Genomic DNA, 16,544 nt, shown 5'->3' with positions numbered 1-16,544 from the left:
AGGAAGATTGCTTTCATGATTTTAGGAGGTCTTCTGATCTCCCTTAAGAATGTTCAGTGGAGGTTGGTATTCAGCTCCTCTACCCATCAAAAAAGACCGTCGTATGTTTCATTATCTATGCTGAAAAATTGCCAAGCAGCTAGGAGATTCAGGTACATCCTTTACTATGTCATTATGTTGTTCAGAGCCAACCCACTGTTATAAAATCCACGCAGGATGGAAGAATCGAGTGAGATGTCGTTTAAAGCACTCAAACGCAAATAATCAAATCCCTATAATCACAGGGATTGATATACCGATTCTAGGGATTGATTTTGAAATTTTTTTGATGTCCATGACATGATTGATTTCTCTTCTTTGTGGTATGGTTTTGTAACATTGCTGAACATGGTTGATGGATTCAATTGTAGAAAAAAACAATGATTGGGGGAAAATATGCAGGCAATGATAAGGGTTTGGTTTGAAGATAACTGTTGCCTAACATCTACTTTATGTCACAAATTCACCATGGATGTGTTATTAGATTCAAGAGTGGCCTTAGTTTCACTCAAAGGTGGCTTATGGTGCCATATTGGCTTCCATAGAAAGACTGGTAGTTACTTGTTTACAAATATGGCAACCTGGCGAGATTCCCTATTTGTGGCTTTGATATGGGATAGAATTCTTTATTTGCTTTTTTTTTTCCTTAAAAGCATGGATATGGGTTGTTGAAAGTATTCCCTTAGGGGCATGAAGTGATAAGCTCGAAGAAGTGATGGATTTTTGGAAAAGTCATTATGGCATATCTCGCTGTATAAAGAAAATTTCACACAAGAGGTCCCATACATTCCTGATTTGACCCTAAACTTTTTTTCCCCTAAACTTCGACCGCTAGATATATACTCCATTTTTCCCTTTTGGAAGGTACAAGATTACCCAGTTAAGGTCAACCATTTTTGGAGATTATAATCTGATGATAACTTCCATTTATTATAGCACACAATAGTTTTGGAATGTAAACTTCACATATGTATATAGTTTTTGAAGTGTTGCATATTATTTACTTCGATTTTAAGGAATATGTGTGCTCCTGTATAATTTTGATAATGTGATTATTTTGTCCTTAAATGGCACTTTAACGATGTTAGTACGCCACCAGATCACTCACGAAGTTTACTAACTAATGATAGTTGTAATTGGTAAACTGCCACTTATTATTCATTGTTGCCTCTCAATTTAAAAAAAAAAAAAATTGGTGTTGCGTTCTTCCTCAAACTTTTAAAGCGTAGTCCAATGTAATCCCTTTTAAAAACTTTTGAATTTAAAAATTAGGATATATTATCATAACACAAGATTTTTTTTTTTTTTTTTATTTTTTATGTTCAACTTCAACGGTGAACTTTGTTTTTTGACAACTTTGTTTGTTCAATTGAGTTTTTAAAATTCACTACATTGAAGGGGAAGACGAGATGACAAAAAAGAAGAATGGAGAATTTTATGAGTCCTATATAATACAAGAAAACCGGTCGAGTGTTCTATGGTCTCTATTGAAGGTGAAAACACAAACAATGCTTTTGATCACTCGGTGAAATTTATTTTCAAATGAAAAATGAGATAAAATTTCTTCATTTTACATAACTGTATATTGAAAATTAAAAACATATGTATTTTTAAAATTCTCATTTTATATAAGAAAGGTGAAATTGCAGGGGCATGCAAGTTGAATTAATTTTTTCAAAATTTTTATTCCATTTTCATTCTAAATCCGCTTTGCTCGTTTCTATCCACTGACATTTGTTTTATATAGAAACAATCATCTTTTATCTATGGAATAAAAAGGAGTTATAGGGATAGATGAGATGCAAAACATATCTATGTTAGTTTGACCTATTCACTTGGCCTATGCTATTTTTCCAGCTCTCCCAGCCCAAAAAGAATTGGAATTTGCTATTGTAATCCTTGAGATGTCAACCACATAGACAAAAATGATCGTTGAAGCAGGTAGCTGGTGCACTTTGGTTGAATTTTAGCCATTAGACTCGAAAAGATCGTTTGAAATTCAGATTTATAAAGTAGTTTCTGGTTCACCTATCTACAGTAGCATAAAATCATTGTGCAGATCTGTGGAGAGAGACTTCCAAAATAGTTAGTCTTCTTCCTAAAAATGGCATCACTATTCTGATCATGTCCAGTCCATTTTTTATGGACCTCAACGCCTGAAACAAGCCAGTAAAAAACACCACATTCGATACAACTAATATCAATAAAGACTCTAGGTCTTCCCTTCACGATTTCAGAGGTCCGCAGTTCAATTATCCACTGTCTTCCGACATGCTATCCTTCTGCATCGGGTCCATCCAAACTATTTGGCTAGGTTCCGTTCTACATTCTATTTTCTTTCCATACTTAGTTACCTCTAAGCATATTGATGTCCTTAAATTCTATCAACCATTTACCCTGTATTTGTTTATTTATTTGATTTATTTTTATGGTAAATCTGTTGCTTGAATTATTTCTGTTACTTGGGCTAAATCTAATTTTGTTTCTCACAACTATGAGTTTAACTCCTATGACATTGTGATTTAGTGTGACATCTGGCGGATCTTCAAATATGTCGGTTGACTTTCCATTGATGATATGTCCATGTCCTCAAGTGAAGTTATGCACTATAAAAAAGGGGCAAAAGAATCCTATTAATCGAGGAAGATGATATTATGTCTCAACTTGTAATGTAAGTATCTCAAATTTATCACCAATTATTTGTACATGTCGTCATATGTTGTAGTACTCAATATTGCCTTACAATAATGTTTTGTTTTTTTCTCTTTTCCAGACAAGTAATTGTCATGGGTTTGAACAACGGGTTGAAGAGTGGACTGAGGAACTACGGATCTATTCTCCTCAAAATGTTGATGTAGCCGAGTCTCAAGAGGCATCAAATGAAATTGGAGAGTTAATTAGCATGATAAAGAGAGTTGAAGTCAATTAGAAGTAGAATGTGCTTCTTCTTCTTTTTTGCTACTAATAATATGGTGTGGCGTCATCATATCTTTCATTACTGGATTTGTGATTCGCATGTTGTTATATAAGCAGTTACAGGAGTCAATCCAGGTTGTCATGCGGTTTTTATATGATTTTAAAGAAATTCAGAAAAGATTGAATTTTTTACTCAAGGCGAATATGTTGACGTGAACTGAGTCAAGCAACTTGTGAGTAGCTCTTGCTCAGTCCAAAGATCACTGGAGATCAGCTAGTCTAATTTGAAGTCCAACTCAATCTCTCGAGCTACTCAAGCTTCTTGGTGAGTGGAGCTCGAGTTGGTCGATCTCAAATTTTCTAATTGAGTCAAATTCAAGTAGAAATTTTAATACTCGTTCAAGCTCAAGTCGAGTTTTGAGTATTGACTATGTGAATGGAGTCGAACTCAACCTAAAATTTGGAATTACATTGACTTGACTTAACTTGATTACACCATTACTAATATGCGCATGAAGAATAGGACTCGAAACAAAAGAGTGCAGAGCAAAGAAATCTATGTTTGACTTTTGGATACACAAGTTTATATCATTATCTTATGATAATCTCATAAAAGAGAAAACAATCGACGAAATATTAACATGAGAAAGCAAAACTTAAAATCCAAAAGGTGGTTCGGCTATAGTTTGGCTTCTGCAGTCTATTTAACAGTAGGAAGATCATGAAAGTCGTCCACCGTGCACACCGATAGATCATGAAAGCAACCCAAAATCCACAGTCAGTAATTTAAGGGCCAAAACGTGGTCTTTTGAGTAAAATCTATAAAAAATAACAAACAACTAATAATAAAAGTTGTGTAGTTAATGTAAAATAAAATGTTCTTATTTCCCCCCAAAAAAATCCAATTACAAAAACAAATCCTCGATGATCGATCTGATGCATTAATTGCTTCCACAGTTTTCTATGTTTTGTCAGGTCAAACGCACCTTTTTCGTTCTTCAAGTCGTTCGAGTACATCAAGTCATTCTCGAGTGCATAGCCAATGTTATTTTTGCATTTTATCTAGAGATTATTGAACAAATTTGTCAGATTGAGTATGGGTCAGATTGAAAATGATCTGATGAGTTATATATAACCTAATTAAAAAAAAATATGAGCCATAATTTTGATACCTTTGCTCTAAAGTGATGATGTAAAGTTTAAATAACCTACATATGACCTAATTAAAAAAGATAGGGTTAATACTACAAAAAATTTCAAATCAATAAATCTATAATAAAATTACCCTAAACAAATTTTTTGACTATCAAAAACTTCAACTTGGTATATATATGACAAATTTACTATAATTAATTTTTTGACTACTAAAAATATCAAACCGATACATTTGCGATAAATTGATCTCCTATTTTACGAAAAAAGATAAATCGGTACATTTGTAAAACCCTAAACTAATACATGCATAAATTGTCATATATCATCCAACTTAGCAATTTGATAATAAAATGTAACAGAAATTAATGAAAAGGTAAATTTATCAAGAGCATACCAATTTAGAGTTTTTTTTTGTAAAAATTAATTTTTGATAATTTTATCACAAATAGACTAGTTTAAGATTGTTTGTATGTATTAACACAAAAGAATATGATTCACACTATTTCCAACCCATTCTTGGCTCTCGACACTCCATTTTATATTGAATTGATAATATTATTCTCGTAGGTCCCATTCTTAAGATTATTTCTTGCCTCTTTATTCTTTATCTTTTATTTCAATTTTATTAAAAGAAAAAACTACCCACATCCCTTTCAAATAACTTTTTTTCACCCTAGTTCTTCTTCCATACCCATTACATTCAACATTTGCTTCGTTTTTGTCTTATTCTAAACTTGTTCTCCATTATTGTTATATGAGCAAGCACTAATCATATGAATTATCATATATCCGATTAAAGAAATATTTGCTCCATCTGCAAATTGTTTGCGTTATTTTCCTAGAATATCCTCACGATCATGAATTTTTCAACTTTGATATTATGGCTAATGCATGCATTATATATAATTTACTCATTTTTCATTCTATTATTTTTTGTAGTGTAGTCACTATGGAAAAGAATATTATTTTTTGCTTAAATGTATTTGTTGACATGAAACTAGGAATGGCAAACAACATTCAATCACGTCAACAAGTTCATTTGAAATCTTACTAGGTAATTTTCTAACATGAGAGGATCCTTTGAATAGTGTGTGAGCACATCTTCTTGCTTGCGAGAGGTAATTATCGTGATCGACACAATATTTCTATTGAATGTCAGAGAAGAAAGACTAGATCTCATTTGATTAACTGTCTTATTAAATATGTTTCTACAAAGAAGAACGGATTGAGGTTACTCAAAATATTTATGTATCGCATAATAAATAATTAGAAATTTGACTATTAGATTCACTGAATAAAATAAAAATTAAGTTGTTAAAATACACGGATTACAACATAATGACACATACTAAAGTTATAATTAAATGAAATGTGTAATAAATCCTCATAAAAAAAAAAAGAAATATACAACTCATTAACACAATATTTAGCTTTTTTTTTTCAAATAATTAGTTAGCTATCTACCAAATATTTATTTTTTATAAAGAAGTATACAATTTTTGTTTCAAATGGAGAAAAAAGAGAGAGGGAAAAAGCCAAAAAAGAAGAAAAATAAGAAATCAATAATCTTAAATCAAGAGTAGCAACAAATTTAACTTGAATAAATGTTATTAGAAAGGAGTATGGGTAGTTTAATTTCTAATTAAATTGAAACAAAGGAAAAGAAGGATAAGAAAAGTAAGAAATAATCTTAAGTCAAGAATGAAACCAGCGGATAATATTAGTCAATTCAATAAGAAATGGAACGCTTTAATTAATATAATTCTTACCATTTACCAAAAAAAAAAAATGAAATGTAAGAAGCTAATTAATCCTCTTTCTAGCTCTCCTAAATAGTTACATGGAAACGAACAGAAAGGAAATGGGAGAAAAACAATAAATTATGTATAATATTTTTGCTAAAGCAATAAATTGGATATTTTTAATTTTGTTTTTGGCCAAATAGGTATCTTTAATTAACTTGATCATTCTTTTATCTTTTTTTCAACCGGACCTCGAAACTCCTTCTTGCTATTGCCGCCCTCGGCTACCCTGCAGGCTGCACACCCGCGCAGAAAATCCCACGAGTCGTCTCCTCCTCCAACCTCCTCAGTCCTGCTCCTGCGGCTGCCTGCCGCTGCTTCTTCTGGTACCCAGAGCGGGACACCATCTCGTGATCACCCAAGTGAGTTTCTTCGATCTTCCAACGTTAGAAGTTCCCCGCGAACTTCTCCTTCTTTTTTCTTCTGCGAGAAGGACGGACGGAGGATGCATGCTCCCTTTCTTGATTTGCTTCTTCTTCTTCTTCTTCTTCTTCTTCTTCTTCTCTCTTGCTGGTGAATTTTGATGGTACCCAGAGCGGGACACCATCTCGTGATCACCCAAGTGAGTTTCTTCGATCTCTCCAACGTTAGAAGTTCCCCGCGAACTTCTCCTTCTTTTTCCCCTCTTCTGCGAGAAGGACGGACGGAGGATGCATGCTCCCTTTCTTGATTTGAATTCCGGCACCCTTTGTTAGAAAATGGGATTGATGGTGATCGGCAGGAGCTTCACCGGTTGCTTGTACTCTGAATTGGGTTGCCTGTTGAAGCTCGGACGAGTGATATGTGCTTGCAATCTTTCTTGCCCGCCAACTTTTTGATGATTTGTCATCATCGGTTGATTAGTGCTCAAGCGGTTCTCTCTTGTTCCCTTTACGTCTGTTCATGGGTCTAGTTTCGAGCAGGGCTTACTTTGGAGTCTTCTCTTATGATGATTTCTGGTATCAAGACCAAACCGAGTCACCTAAGACTTGGATAAAGCTCGTGATGATAAATTTGGCTTAAAGTCAGTAGCCTGAAAACCTAAAGGGGGTTGTTTTGTTGGTTTTGTTATTCGTAAACTAGGAACTCCAAATAATCTAGAAGATTCAATGTGACGTAAGAGGCATCTGTTAATTGGTTTTGGCCTATATATTTTTAAATGGATTATATGTTGCTACTCAGATTTGTAAAAGTACAGCCCGAACTAGTATCCTTACGTATTTTGCTTTAGACGATCTTCTTCACATTTCAATATTATGTTTATTCTGTATTTCGAGAAAAGCTTTTCGGTAGCTATTGTGATTTTGTTGGCGTGAATTTAAGGAATCAACTAGTTCTTGCACTTGAGCTGATATAAGTTGAGTTGAGCTCAACTTTTCAACTTTTCAATGACTCCCATTCAGATATGAATGCTGATGTTCAATTGAGCTCAAGCTGAGTTTTCACTGATGATTTTCTTGTTAAGTATCTTCCTGCTTCGTGTTGACTGGGCTCAGTTGCATGCTGTGGAATTTTCTTAGTCTGTCAATTTTGCCATTGTTCCCACTCGTCTATAGAACCTTGAGCATACATGTGTATTCCTCAAAGTACAAAAGGGTTTGTATTTTGGAACCACTGGTCCAAGGTAGCCTGACAAGTTCTACACGTTTTTATAAGGCTCATAATTGGACAGGCCTAGGAGAAAGTGGTAGCTTGGCTGCGAGAGAAGATTACCAGACCCAGAAGAAGGCTGAGGCCTGGAACATCTATGGCTATGTTGTTTCATTTGTTCTTATGTTCTTCTTGAGTTTGTATCATCTTGTTACCAACATTGATAGTTCAGATTGCCTAAAATCTGCTTTAAGAAGTTTATTTTGCAACTAATCAATCATCTGCTCCCTGAATTTGGTCATTCTTTGCTTAATGAGGTATGCTGTTGCATAGAATGGGAACGGACAATGGGAGATCAGATTCTGAGATGGAGAAGATGTTATTGATTTACAACAGTTTTATGGCTAGGTTTCCCCTTGGTAACTGATTTTTCCTTTATATGTCCAAATTAAAAATTTCCTTTAAAGAGTCTCTGCGTATCATGTGCCTTCCTGCTTCATTTTGTTGCTGTGCTTGTGTCTTGTGGAAATTCATATGACAACTAAAAGTATAAGAATGTATATAATCATGTCATCGAGAATTTTCAACTTATTCATCATTATCTATCCTACTTCGGTTAACTAACTTTTGTCACATGGTGTCCCACTAATGATACAAGTCTGATTTCCATATGCTTCTTGAGTAGACAAATATCGAAAGGCGGCTAGTATTCTTTTGGTTGATCAAATACTGAAGTGGGACAGCATTTCATCTTATAGGGTCACAAAATTTGATGAAGCGGCAGCTGCAGGAAGCAGGTTTCTCGTCAGCTTCCAAAAAGGGCTAAATAGAAAATCTAGATTTCTTTATTTTCTCCCTTTCCTTATATGTCAACATTAATCTCATTCTGGCATCCTCAATCGTTCTCTCTTCATCTTTTTGTAGGATTTGTTCAACGGCCTGCTCTAGACAGAAGTTCTAATCTACTTAAGAATATTATCAAAGCTAACAAAACAGAGAGGCTTACATCATACTTCAATGCTGGATGTATCCACGCCAATTATGCGTCCCAGAATCTGACAAAGTGTAGGCATAACTCTTTCCATTTCCTGAAAGTGTAGCTCAACTCTGTTGTCTAACTACTGTATGCAGCACAATATATTGACCACCGTCACTCAATACCATGTGGATTTCAATTGTTAGTAATTTTTCATGCTTAACCTGGGCCTCTATTTGAGTGTTTCTTATTTTAGCATTTATATAATTGCGACGGTAATTAATTAATTTTCTGATTTTTTTGTATAATTTCTACATTAAGTGATCACTAGATTTTTAGGTTTAATTCGATTTTCATTAAAGAAAAAAATTACACAAAAAAAAAAAAAAAATTATCTGGTTTAGTATGATATCCAGGTGCATTTAATCAATCGTCATATTAACGCATTGTAGTTAGTAATGTGTAGTTTAGTACTTAGGAGTTTAGATCATGTTATTAATACATCTTAATTTGACATTAATTTTATTTTAATTTCTTTGCTCACGGGGTTATTGTCTCGCGCATTTCATGTTATTAATACATGTTAATTTGACATTAATTATATTTTAATATCTTCACTCACGGAGTTATTGTCTCGCGGATTTAAAGGAGGCCTTGTTTCAATTTTGGCCCAATACGGCCTGGTTTCTTTATTTTCCTCGTTCTATATCTTATCTTGGCTAGATAATTGTTGTTTGATTGTTTACTTTTATTTCTTGAGCATCCAGCATGAACACCTTTCACATGTTAGAGGATTTTGGATAATAAAATTTATGAATATCTCATGTACATAAAGAAAGAAGATACTAAAAGGTATTATATTTATCTAGTGTAATTAAGTTCCTGAAGTCATTAATTTTCAGTTTGTAGGAGTAAGATAGACTTATGCATCTTACTTTGCTAATTGGACAAGTTAGTGACGGCCTCGAAATATGTGAAACAATTAATTTAAAGAGAAATAAAGTTATGATTGGTGGGGCTTGAGAGGCCCTATGCTAGGTGTAGGTGTCACTTCGCAAGAGGCACCGTTCGTGTCTACTTAGTAATCTGTCAACTTCCCTTGGGAACATATCATGTCACCCTTAGGAGGGTCGCACAAGTACGATAACATAAATGCTCACCACTTAAGGAGTCCCTTCTAGCTCGTGGCATTTGATAAGGGAGATTATCACCAATTAAGAAATTTACCTTAGGATATTGGTTGTAAGAGTAAAATAGATGCCCACTGCATGAGGGTTCTATTTATCAAACAAGAGGCACGTTAGTCTCAACTTAATGAGATCCTTTCAAGGGCTATGGAGTTAAAGGAAATGATATTCTTATTCAAGCGATCAAATTCAAAGAATTTATTGATCTAGCATGGTATATCCTCAAGAAAGCCCTAGAAGGCTTCATCTCTGCCTTAAGACATAGGATAGGTGGCAAACCGCCTTACTAGCTCCTCTCTTCGTTGCAGTTTCTCAATTTTGTTCTGCTATTTGTTGGGTCATTTCAATTGATCTAGTCCCAATTTCTCAATTATGGGCAAATTTATGCCCTCAACGTTGTTGCTTAGTACATATATGCTAGGGTATTCAACCAAAAAGGAAAAAAAAAAAAAAAACATATATTTAGGGGTAGGTTTTCATGTGCTATATATGCCATTTTGTTAAATGTACTGTGATGTCGTTGAACTGTTGGAATGAAACTTGTGTTGCGATTGTTGGTTGATGTATAGTTTAAAATTGCTGATGTTGTTCTTGTTTGTCCTTGTAGTTTGCTCTTAAAATGTTGTCATGTAGGATTCTAGTACTGGAAAATCACTAGGATAAGCAAAGAATAAGACACAAGGACACTAGGAGTGCCAAAACTTAGCATAAATGGATACTTAAGTGCCAAAAGTTAAGAAAATGATACTTAAATGTCAAAATCGGAGCTAAATGGATCAGTTAAGTGCCAACGGTAAGAAAATTTGGCCAAAACATTAAGGTGATGATTTTCCGACGAGATTATTACAAAACGACGTCGTTTTGCATGCTAATTGGCTAGATAGTGCCAAAATGACGTCGTTTTGGTATTGATGTGGTAAATAATTAATATAAAAATTAATTAAATTAAATTTAAAACACAATAATAATAATAATAATAATAATAATAATAATAATAATAATAATAATAATAATAATAATAATAATAATAAATAAAATAATAATAATAATAATAATAATAAATAAAAGCTCTTGCCACCGCCGCCTCCCCGCCGTCGCCAAAAGGTGGGGGAGGGTCGGATGGGGCCGCCGAGCCTTGGCCGGGGGCCAACAACCCCAATCGACTGGTGGCGAGGGCCTGTGAGCCCTCACTCAGATCTAGGCCGAAGGTCCCGGCCCTCCCCAGATCTAGCGAGGGTCGCCGGCTCTCACTCGACACTAAGGGCCACCGACCGGCGGCGAGGGCTTGTGAGCCTTTGCCCAGATTTGGGTCGAGAGTGAGCCTCGCCTAGATTTGGGCCGAGAGTCGCGGCCCGGGTCGAACCTCCCCACATTTCGACTATAGTGGGGAGATGGCGGCAGCAAGGGCTGAGCCCTCAATCGCTAGCTACTTTCCTCCTCCTCCTATTTTTTTTTAATTTAATTTAATTTAATTTAATTTAATTAATTTTTATATTGAAATTCGAATTACACCAAAATGACGTCGTTTTTGTATATTTTGGCTAAGTCAGCCTTTCGGCAAGCTACGTAAGTGAGAAAATTAATAAAAAAATTACCACATAGGATTTATGATGAAGTTTATTGGATGTGGCACTCAAGTGTCCCATTTTTCATTTTAAAAAAAAAAAGTGACATTTAAGTATTACTTTCGTAATTTTTTACACTTAGGTGTCCTTTTGTGCCAAGTTTTGGCACTTATAGTGTTCTTTCACCCAAAGAATAGTATTTAAGCCAGAAAGGCTTTATGAATAACAAGGTTTTGGATCGTTTCCGCATTAGCAGTGCTGAACCTATAACTACTCCTCATTTTAAGCTCACAACTAGAGTGTCACCATAGACAGATAAAAACAAAATATATGTGTTGAAAATATTGTACTCTAGCATGGATAAGAAGATTTTGTCGCGTCATAAGCATTTAAGACTTTTTGTGAAAATGAAAAGTTTTAGAACTAAATTGCACTTTGAGCATGAATTTCAAAGACTTTTACTGCAACTTCTCTCTACAAAAATTTGCAAAGAAATACCAATCAGGTTGGATAATAGTTAATATTAAAAAGATAAATTGTCAAAATTTATTACATAAAATGTCATATGGAAACCAATTCCCAAATAGGATATGTACGGTAGGTTTCACTCTACGACAAAATAAATTGCCTACTTTGTGAGATTATTGATATCAAACCATTGTAATCATTTGATAATATAGTGAGAAAATGCCCGGAAAGATGGCTCCAATGATTTGTGGAGGTTTTCTCATCCCAATTAAAAATATGGATTGGAGGCTGCTATCGATCTCCTCTTCCCGCCGAACAAGACCATCTCAAGTGGCCATACCAGCGCTGAGAAAATGCCCATTAGCTTGGAGATCTAACTAAATCGTTTCCTCATCTCGTTCCATGGTTCCAAGCCTAGCAAAAGACTGAATTGCATTAATAATGTAATCCTTATGTGATTTGCTCGAAAACATGAAAAAATCAGACAAAGTGAGAGCCAAAGTTAAGTGGAAGGCTGTGTAAAAGAGGATCCATCAATTTTTTGTGATTTAATTTTTAAACATTTTGGTTTCCATGGAGCAATTTAGGATGTGCATGGTAACGTTTCTACTCCGGGGAACAATTTCTGAGTAAAATAACGCGTTTGGTAACAATAAAAAATTTATATTCTTGAAATTGAAAAAGAATAGAAATGTGTTTGGTACGATTTATAAATTTTTGAATGCATACGTTTTTTTCTTTTTGCTCATGGATCGCTGACCAACGCCCGTTGCTTGCCATCACACGACCGTCGCCTAACGTCGCTCGACCGCCAATGATGACCGCTGCCCACAGCCCACTGACCACTGCCGAGAGGCGGATGAGCGGTTGTTAGAGGGGACGGCGGCCGATGGGTTGTGGGCGATAGTCGTGCGGCAATAGTCAGCGGTTGGCGGTCGTGTGGTGGCGGGCGACGATCGTGCAGCAACGAGCGGTGGTGGCAAGCTACCGGTGATTGAGCAACGGCGACAATGATCGATGGCAGTCGTCGGTCGGCAGGGGTGGCCGATGGGCTGTGGGTGGCGGTCGTGCGGCGATGGGTGGCGGCAACGATTGGTGATTGGGCAGCGGTGACAATGGTCGTCGATGGTCAGGGGTTGCGGCAATGATAGCGACGACAGTTGCCGGCGGTCGGGCGATGGCGGCGGCCGACAACCAATGATCGGCCAACGGTGGCCATGGGCAGCTAGAGGTGGTTGGTAGTTGGTAGGAGACAAGCAGTGGCCGCAACAAAGAAGAAGACCAAAAGAAAAGTAGAAAAGAAAAAAATTGGCTTATTTCTAAAATTATTTCTAGGAATAAGAAGCTACTTTTTTTTTTCTTGTTTCTATTCCAAATTTATTCCCCGACTACTTTTCTATTCTAGGAAATAGAAAAATAAGTTGGTGTTACCAAATGGATTTTTGTTGTTGTTGTTGTTCTTCTTCTTCTTCTGTTTTTTCTTTTTTTTTTTTTCGGGGAACAAAAGGATGAAAATTGGGAGAAACAAAAACGTTATCATGCAGGCTCTTAATGTCATGAGGAAAGGATGTACTTGGATCTCCAAGCTGATTTGCCATTACTCGGTGCAAGTAAGGCCAAAAGGAGAGATCTTGTTGGGCCAGAAGAGATCAATAGTAACCTCAAATTATTTTTAATGGAGATTAGAAAACCTCATAAAATCATTGGAATCATCTTTCTAGGCATGACTCACGATATTATGAAATTATAATAAATTCCATGTATAGCACGCAATGGTTCTCAGGATGTAAACTTCACTTGTTTATATAGATGTATCGGCTAAAAGTGTTGCATGTTTTTGATAACTCGAGTATGGTAGGTTGGTTTCCTTACTTAAATTGGAAAAAAAAAAAAATCTGTGTGCTTCTCTATAAATTTGACAATATGATAAATATCTAGTCACTAGATGGCACTCGGGCTAATAATGCAAATTTCTAGATTTAAGTTAAGGGTAAAAAATGTGGCATGTTTCTAATAACTTGAATAAGGTAGGTTGGTTTCCTTTTATTTATTTAGATTTTAAAAAATATATGTGTATGCTCCTCTATAATTTTGACAATATAATAAATATCTCGTCCTTAAATGGCACTCAGGTCAACATCGCAAATTTGTGGCTTAGATGTAAGGATTAAAAGTGTTGCATGTTTATGATAACTCGAGTATGGTAGGTTGGTTTCCTTTTATTTACCTAAATTAAAAAGAAATTTGTCTATTACCATATAATCTTGACAACATGATAAATGTCTTGTCCTTAAACGGCCCTCAAATCAACAATGCAAATTTATGGTTTAGATGTAAGGGTTAAAAATGTTGCATGTTTTTAATAACTGAGTATGATAGGTTGGTCTCCTTTTACCTACTTAAATTGAAAAGAAATTTGTGTGCTCCTTTATAATTTTGGCAATATAATAAATATCTCTTTACAAGGCACTTTGGTTTAAAGTGTTGCATGCTTATTATAACTCAAGTATGGTACGCTGGTTTCCTTTTATTTACTTAAATAAATAAGAAATTTACGTGCTCTTCTATAATTTTGACAATATGATAAATATCTCGTCCTTAAATGGCACTCGGGTTAGTATCGCAAATTTGTGGCTTAGATGTAAGGATTAAAAGTGTTGCATGTTTATGATAACTCGAGTATGGTAGGTTGGTTTCCTTTTATTTACTTAAATTAAAAAGAAATCTATGTGCTCATCTATAATTTTGACAATGTGATAAATATCTTGTTCTTAAATGACACTTGGGTCAACAATGCAAATTTGCAATTTGGTAAGGGTTAAAATCGTTGCATGGTTAAAATCGTTGCATGTTTCTAATAATTTGATTATGGTGGCTTGGCTTCCATCTATTTACTTAAATAAAAAAGAAATTTGTGTGTTACCATATAATCTTGACAACATGATAAATATCTTGTCCTTAAATGACACTCAAATCAACAATGCAAATTGATGTTTTTGATAAATCGAGTATGGTAGGTTGGTCTCCTTTTACCTACTTAATTTGAAAAGAAATTTGTGTGCTCCTTTATAATTTTGGCAATATGATAAATATCTCTTTACAAGGCACTTTGGTTTTTTTTTTTTTTTTTTTTTTTTGAGCAACAAGGCACTTTGGTTAACAATGCAAACTTTTGGTTTAGATGTAAGAGTTTAAAGTGTTGCATGCTTATTATAACTCAAGTATGGTAAGTTGGTTTCCTTTTATTTACTTAAATAAATAAGAAATCTGCATGCTCCTCTATAATTTTGACAACATACTAAATATCTCATCCTTAAATGGCACTCGGGTCAACATCGCAAATTTGTGGCTTAGATGTAAGGATTTAAAGTGTTGCATGTTTATGATAACTCAAGTATGGTAGGTTGGTTTCCTTTTAGTTACTTAAATTAAAAAGAAATCTATGTGCTTATCTATAATTTTGACAAAGTGATAAATATTTTGTTCTTAAATGACACTTGGGTCCACAATGCAAATTTGCAATTTTGTAAGGGTTAAAAATTGTTGCATGTTTCTAATAACTCGAATATGGTAGGTTGGCTTCCATTTATTTACTTAAATAAAAAGGAAATTTGTGTGTTACCATATAATCTTGACAACATGATAAATGTCTTGTCCTTAAATGGCACTCGAATCAACAATGCAAATTTATGGTTTAGATTTAAGGGTTAAAAAAGTTGCATATTTTTGATAACTCGAGTATGATAGGTTGGTCTCCTTTTACCTACTCAAATTGAAAAGAAATTTGTGTGCTCTTTTATAATTTTGGCAATATGATAAATATCTCTTTACAAGGCACTTTGGTCAACAATGCAAATTTTTTATTTAGATGTAAGGGTTTAAAGTGTTGCATGCGTATTATTACTCAAGTATGGTAAGTTGGTTTCCTTTTGTTTACTTAAATAAATAAGAAATTTGTGTGGTCCTCTATAATTTTGACAATATAATAAATATCTCATCCTTAAATAGCACTCGGGTCAACATCGCAAATTTGTGGCTTAGATGTAAGGATTTAAAGTGTTGCACGTTTATGATAACTCGAGTATGGTAGGTTGGTTTCCTTTTATTTACTTAAATTAAAAAGAAATCTGTGTGCTCATGTATAATTTTGACAATGTGATAAATAACTTGTCCTTAAATGACACTTGGGTCAACAATGCAAATTTGCCATTTTGTAAAGGGTTAAAATTGTTGCATGTTTTTAATAACTCGAATATGGTAGGTTGGCTTCCATTTATTTACTTAAATAAAAAAGAAATTTTTGTGTTACCAAATGTCTTGTCCTTAAATGGCACTCGAATCAATAATGCAAATTTATGGTTTAGATGTAAGGGTTAAAATTGTTGCATATTTTTGATAACTCGAGTATGGTAGGTTGATCTCCTTTTACCTACTTAAATTGAAAAGAAATTTGTGTGCTCCGTTATAATTTTGGCAATATGATAAATATCTCTTTACAAGGCACTTTGGTTAACAATGCAAATTTTTGATTTAGATATAAGGGTTTAAAGTGTTGCATGTTTATTATAACTCAAGTATGGTAAGCCGGTTTGCTTTTTATTTACTTAAATAGATAAGAAATCTGTGTGCTCCTCTATAATTTTGGCAATATAATAAATATTTCGTCTTTAAATGGCACTCGAGTCAACATCACAAATTTGTGGTTTAGATGTAAGGATTAAAAGTGTTGCATGTTTATGATAACTCTAGTATGGTAGGTTGGTTTCCTTTTATTTACTTAAATTAAAAATAAATCTATGTGGTCATCTATAATTTTGGCAATGTGATAAATAACTTGTTCTTAAATGACACTTGGGTCAGTAATACA

General features: G+C 34.4%; 1 protein-coding gene across 3 annotated transcripts in view; it reads left to right on the top strand.

The window, feature by feature from the left end:
* Positions 1-6,416: 6,416 nt before the first annotated feature.
* The window catches only part of LOC104414051, a 34,480-nt gene continuing 24,352 nt past the window's right edge, over positions 6,417-16,544 (top strand). Inside the window, exons 1-3 of one of the 3 annotated variants that reach the window (XM_039298920.1) lie at positions 6,417-7,900; positions 8,240-8,278; positions 8,406-8,546. In XM_039298920.1, the coding sequence (XP_039154854.1) occupies positions 7,801-7,900; positions 8,240-8,278; positions 8,406-8,546 (280 nt within the window). In that variant the 5' untranslated portion in view covers positions 6,417-7,800. Of the gene's footprint in view, positions 7,901-8,239; positions 8,547-16,544 lie in introns of all 3 variants that reach the window. The other 2 variants (XM_039298922.1, XM_039298921.1) reach the window with 2 other exon arrangements.

Source organism: Eucalyptus grandis, chromosome 8 (genome assembly GCF_016545825.1).
Source record: "Eucalyptus grandis isolate ANBG69807.140 chromosome 8, ASM1654582v1, whole genome shotgun sequence".
NCBI classification, from domain to species: domain Eukaryota; kingdom Viridiplantae; phylum Streptophyta; class Magnoliopsida; order Myrtales; family Myrtaceae; genus Eucalyptus; species Eucalyptus grandis.
The sequence above is the reverse complement of the archived record's forward strand: the minus strand, read 5'-3'. Positions and strand labels throughout refer to the sequence as shown.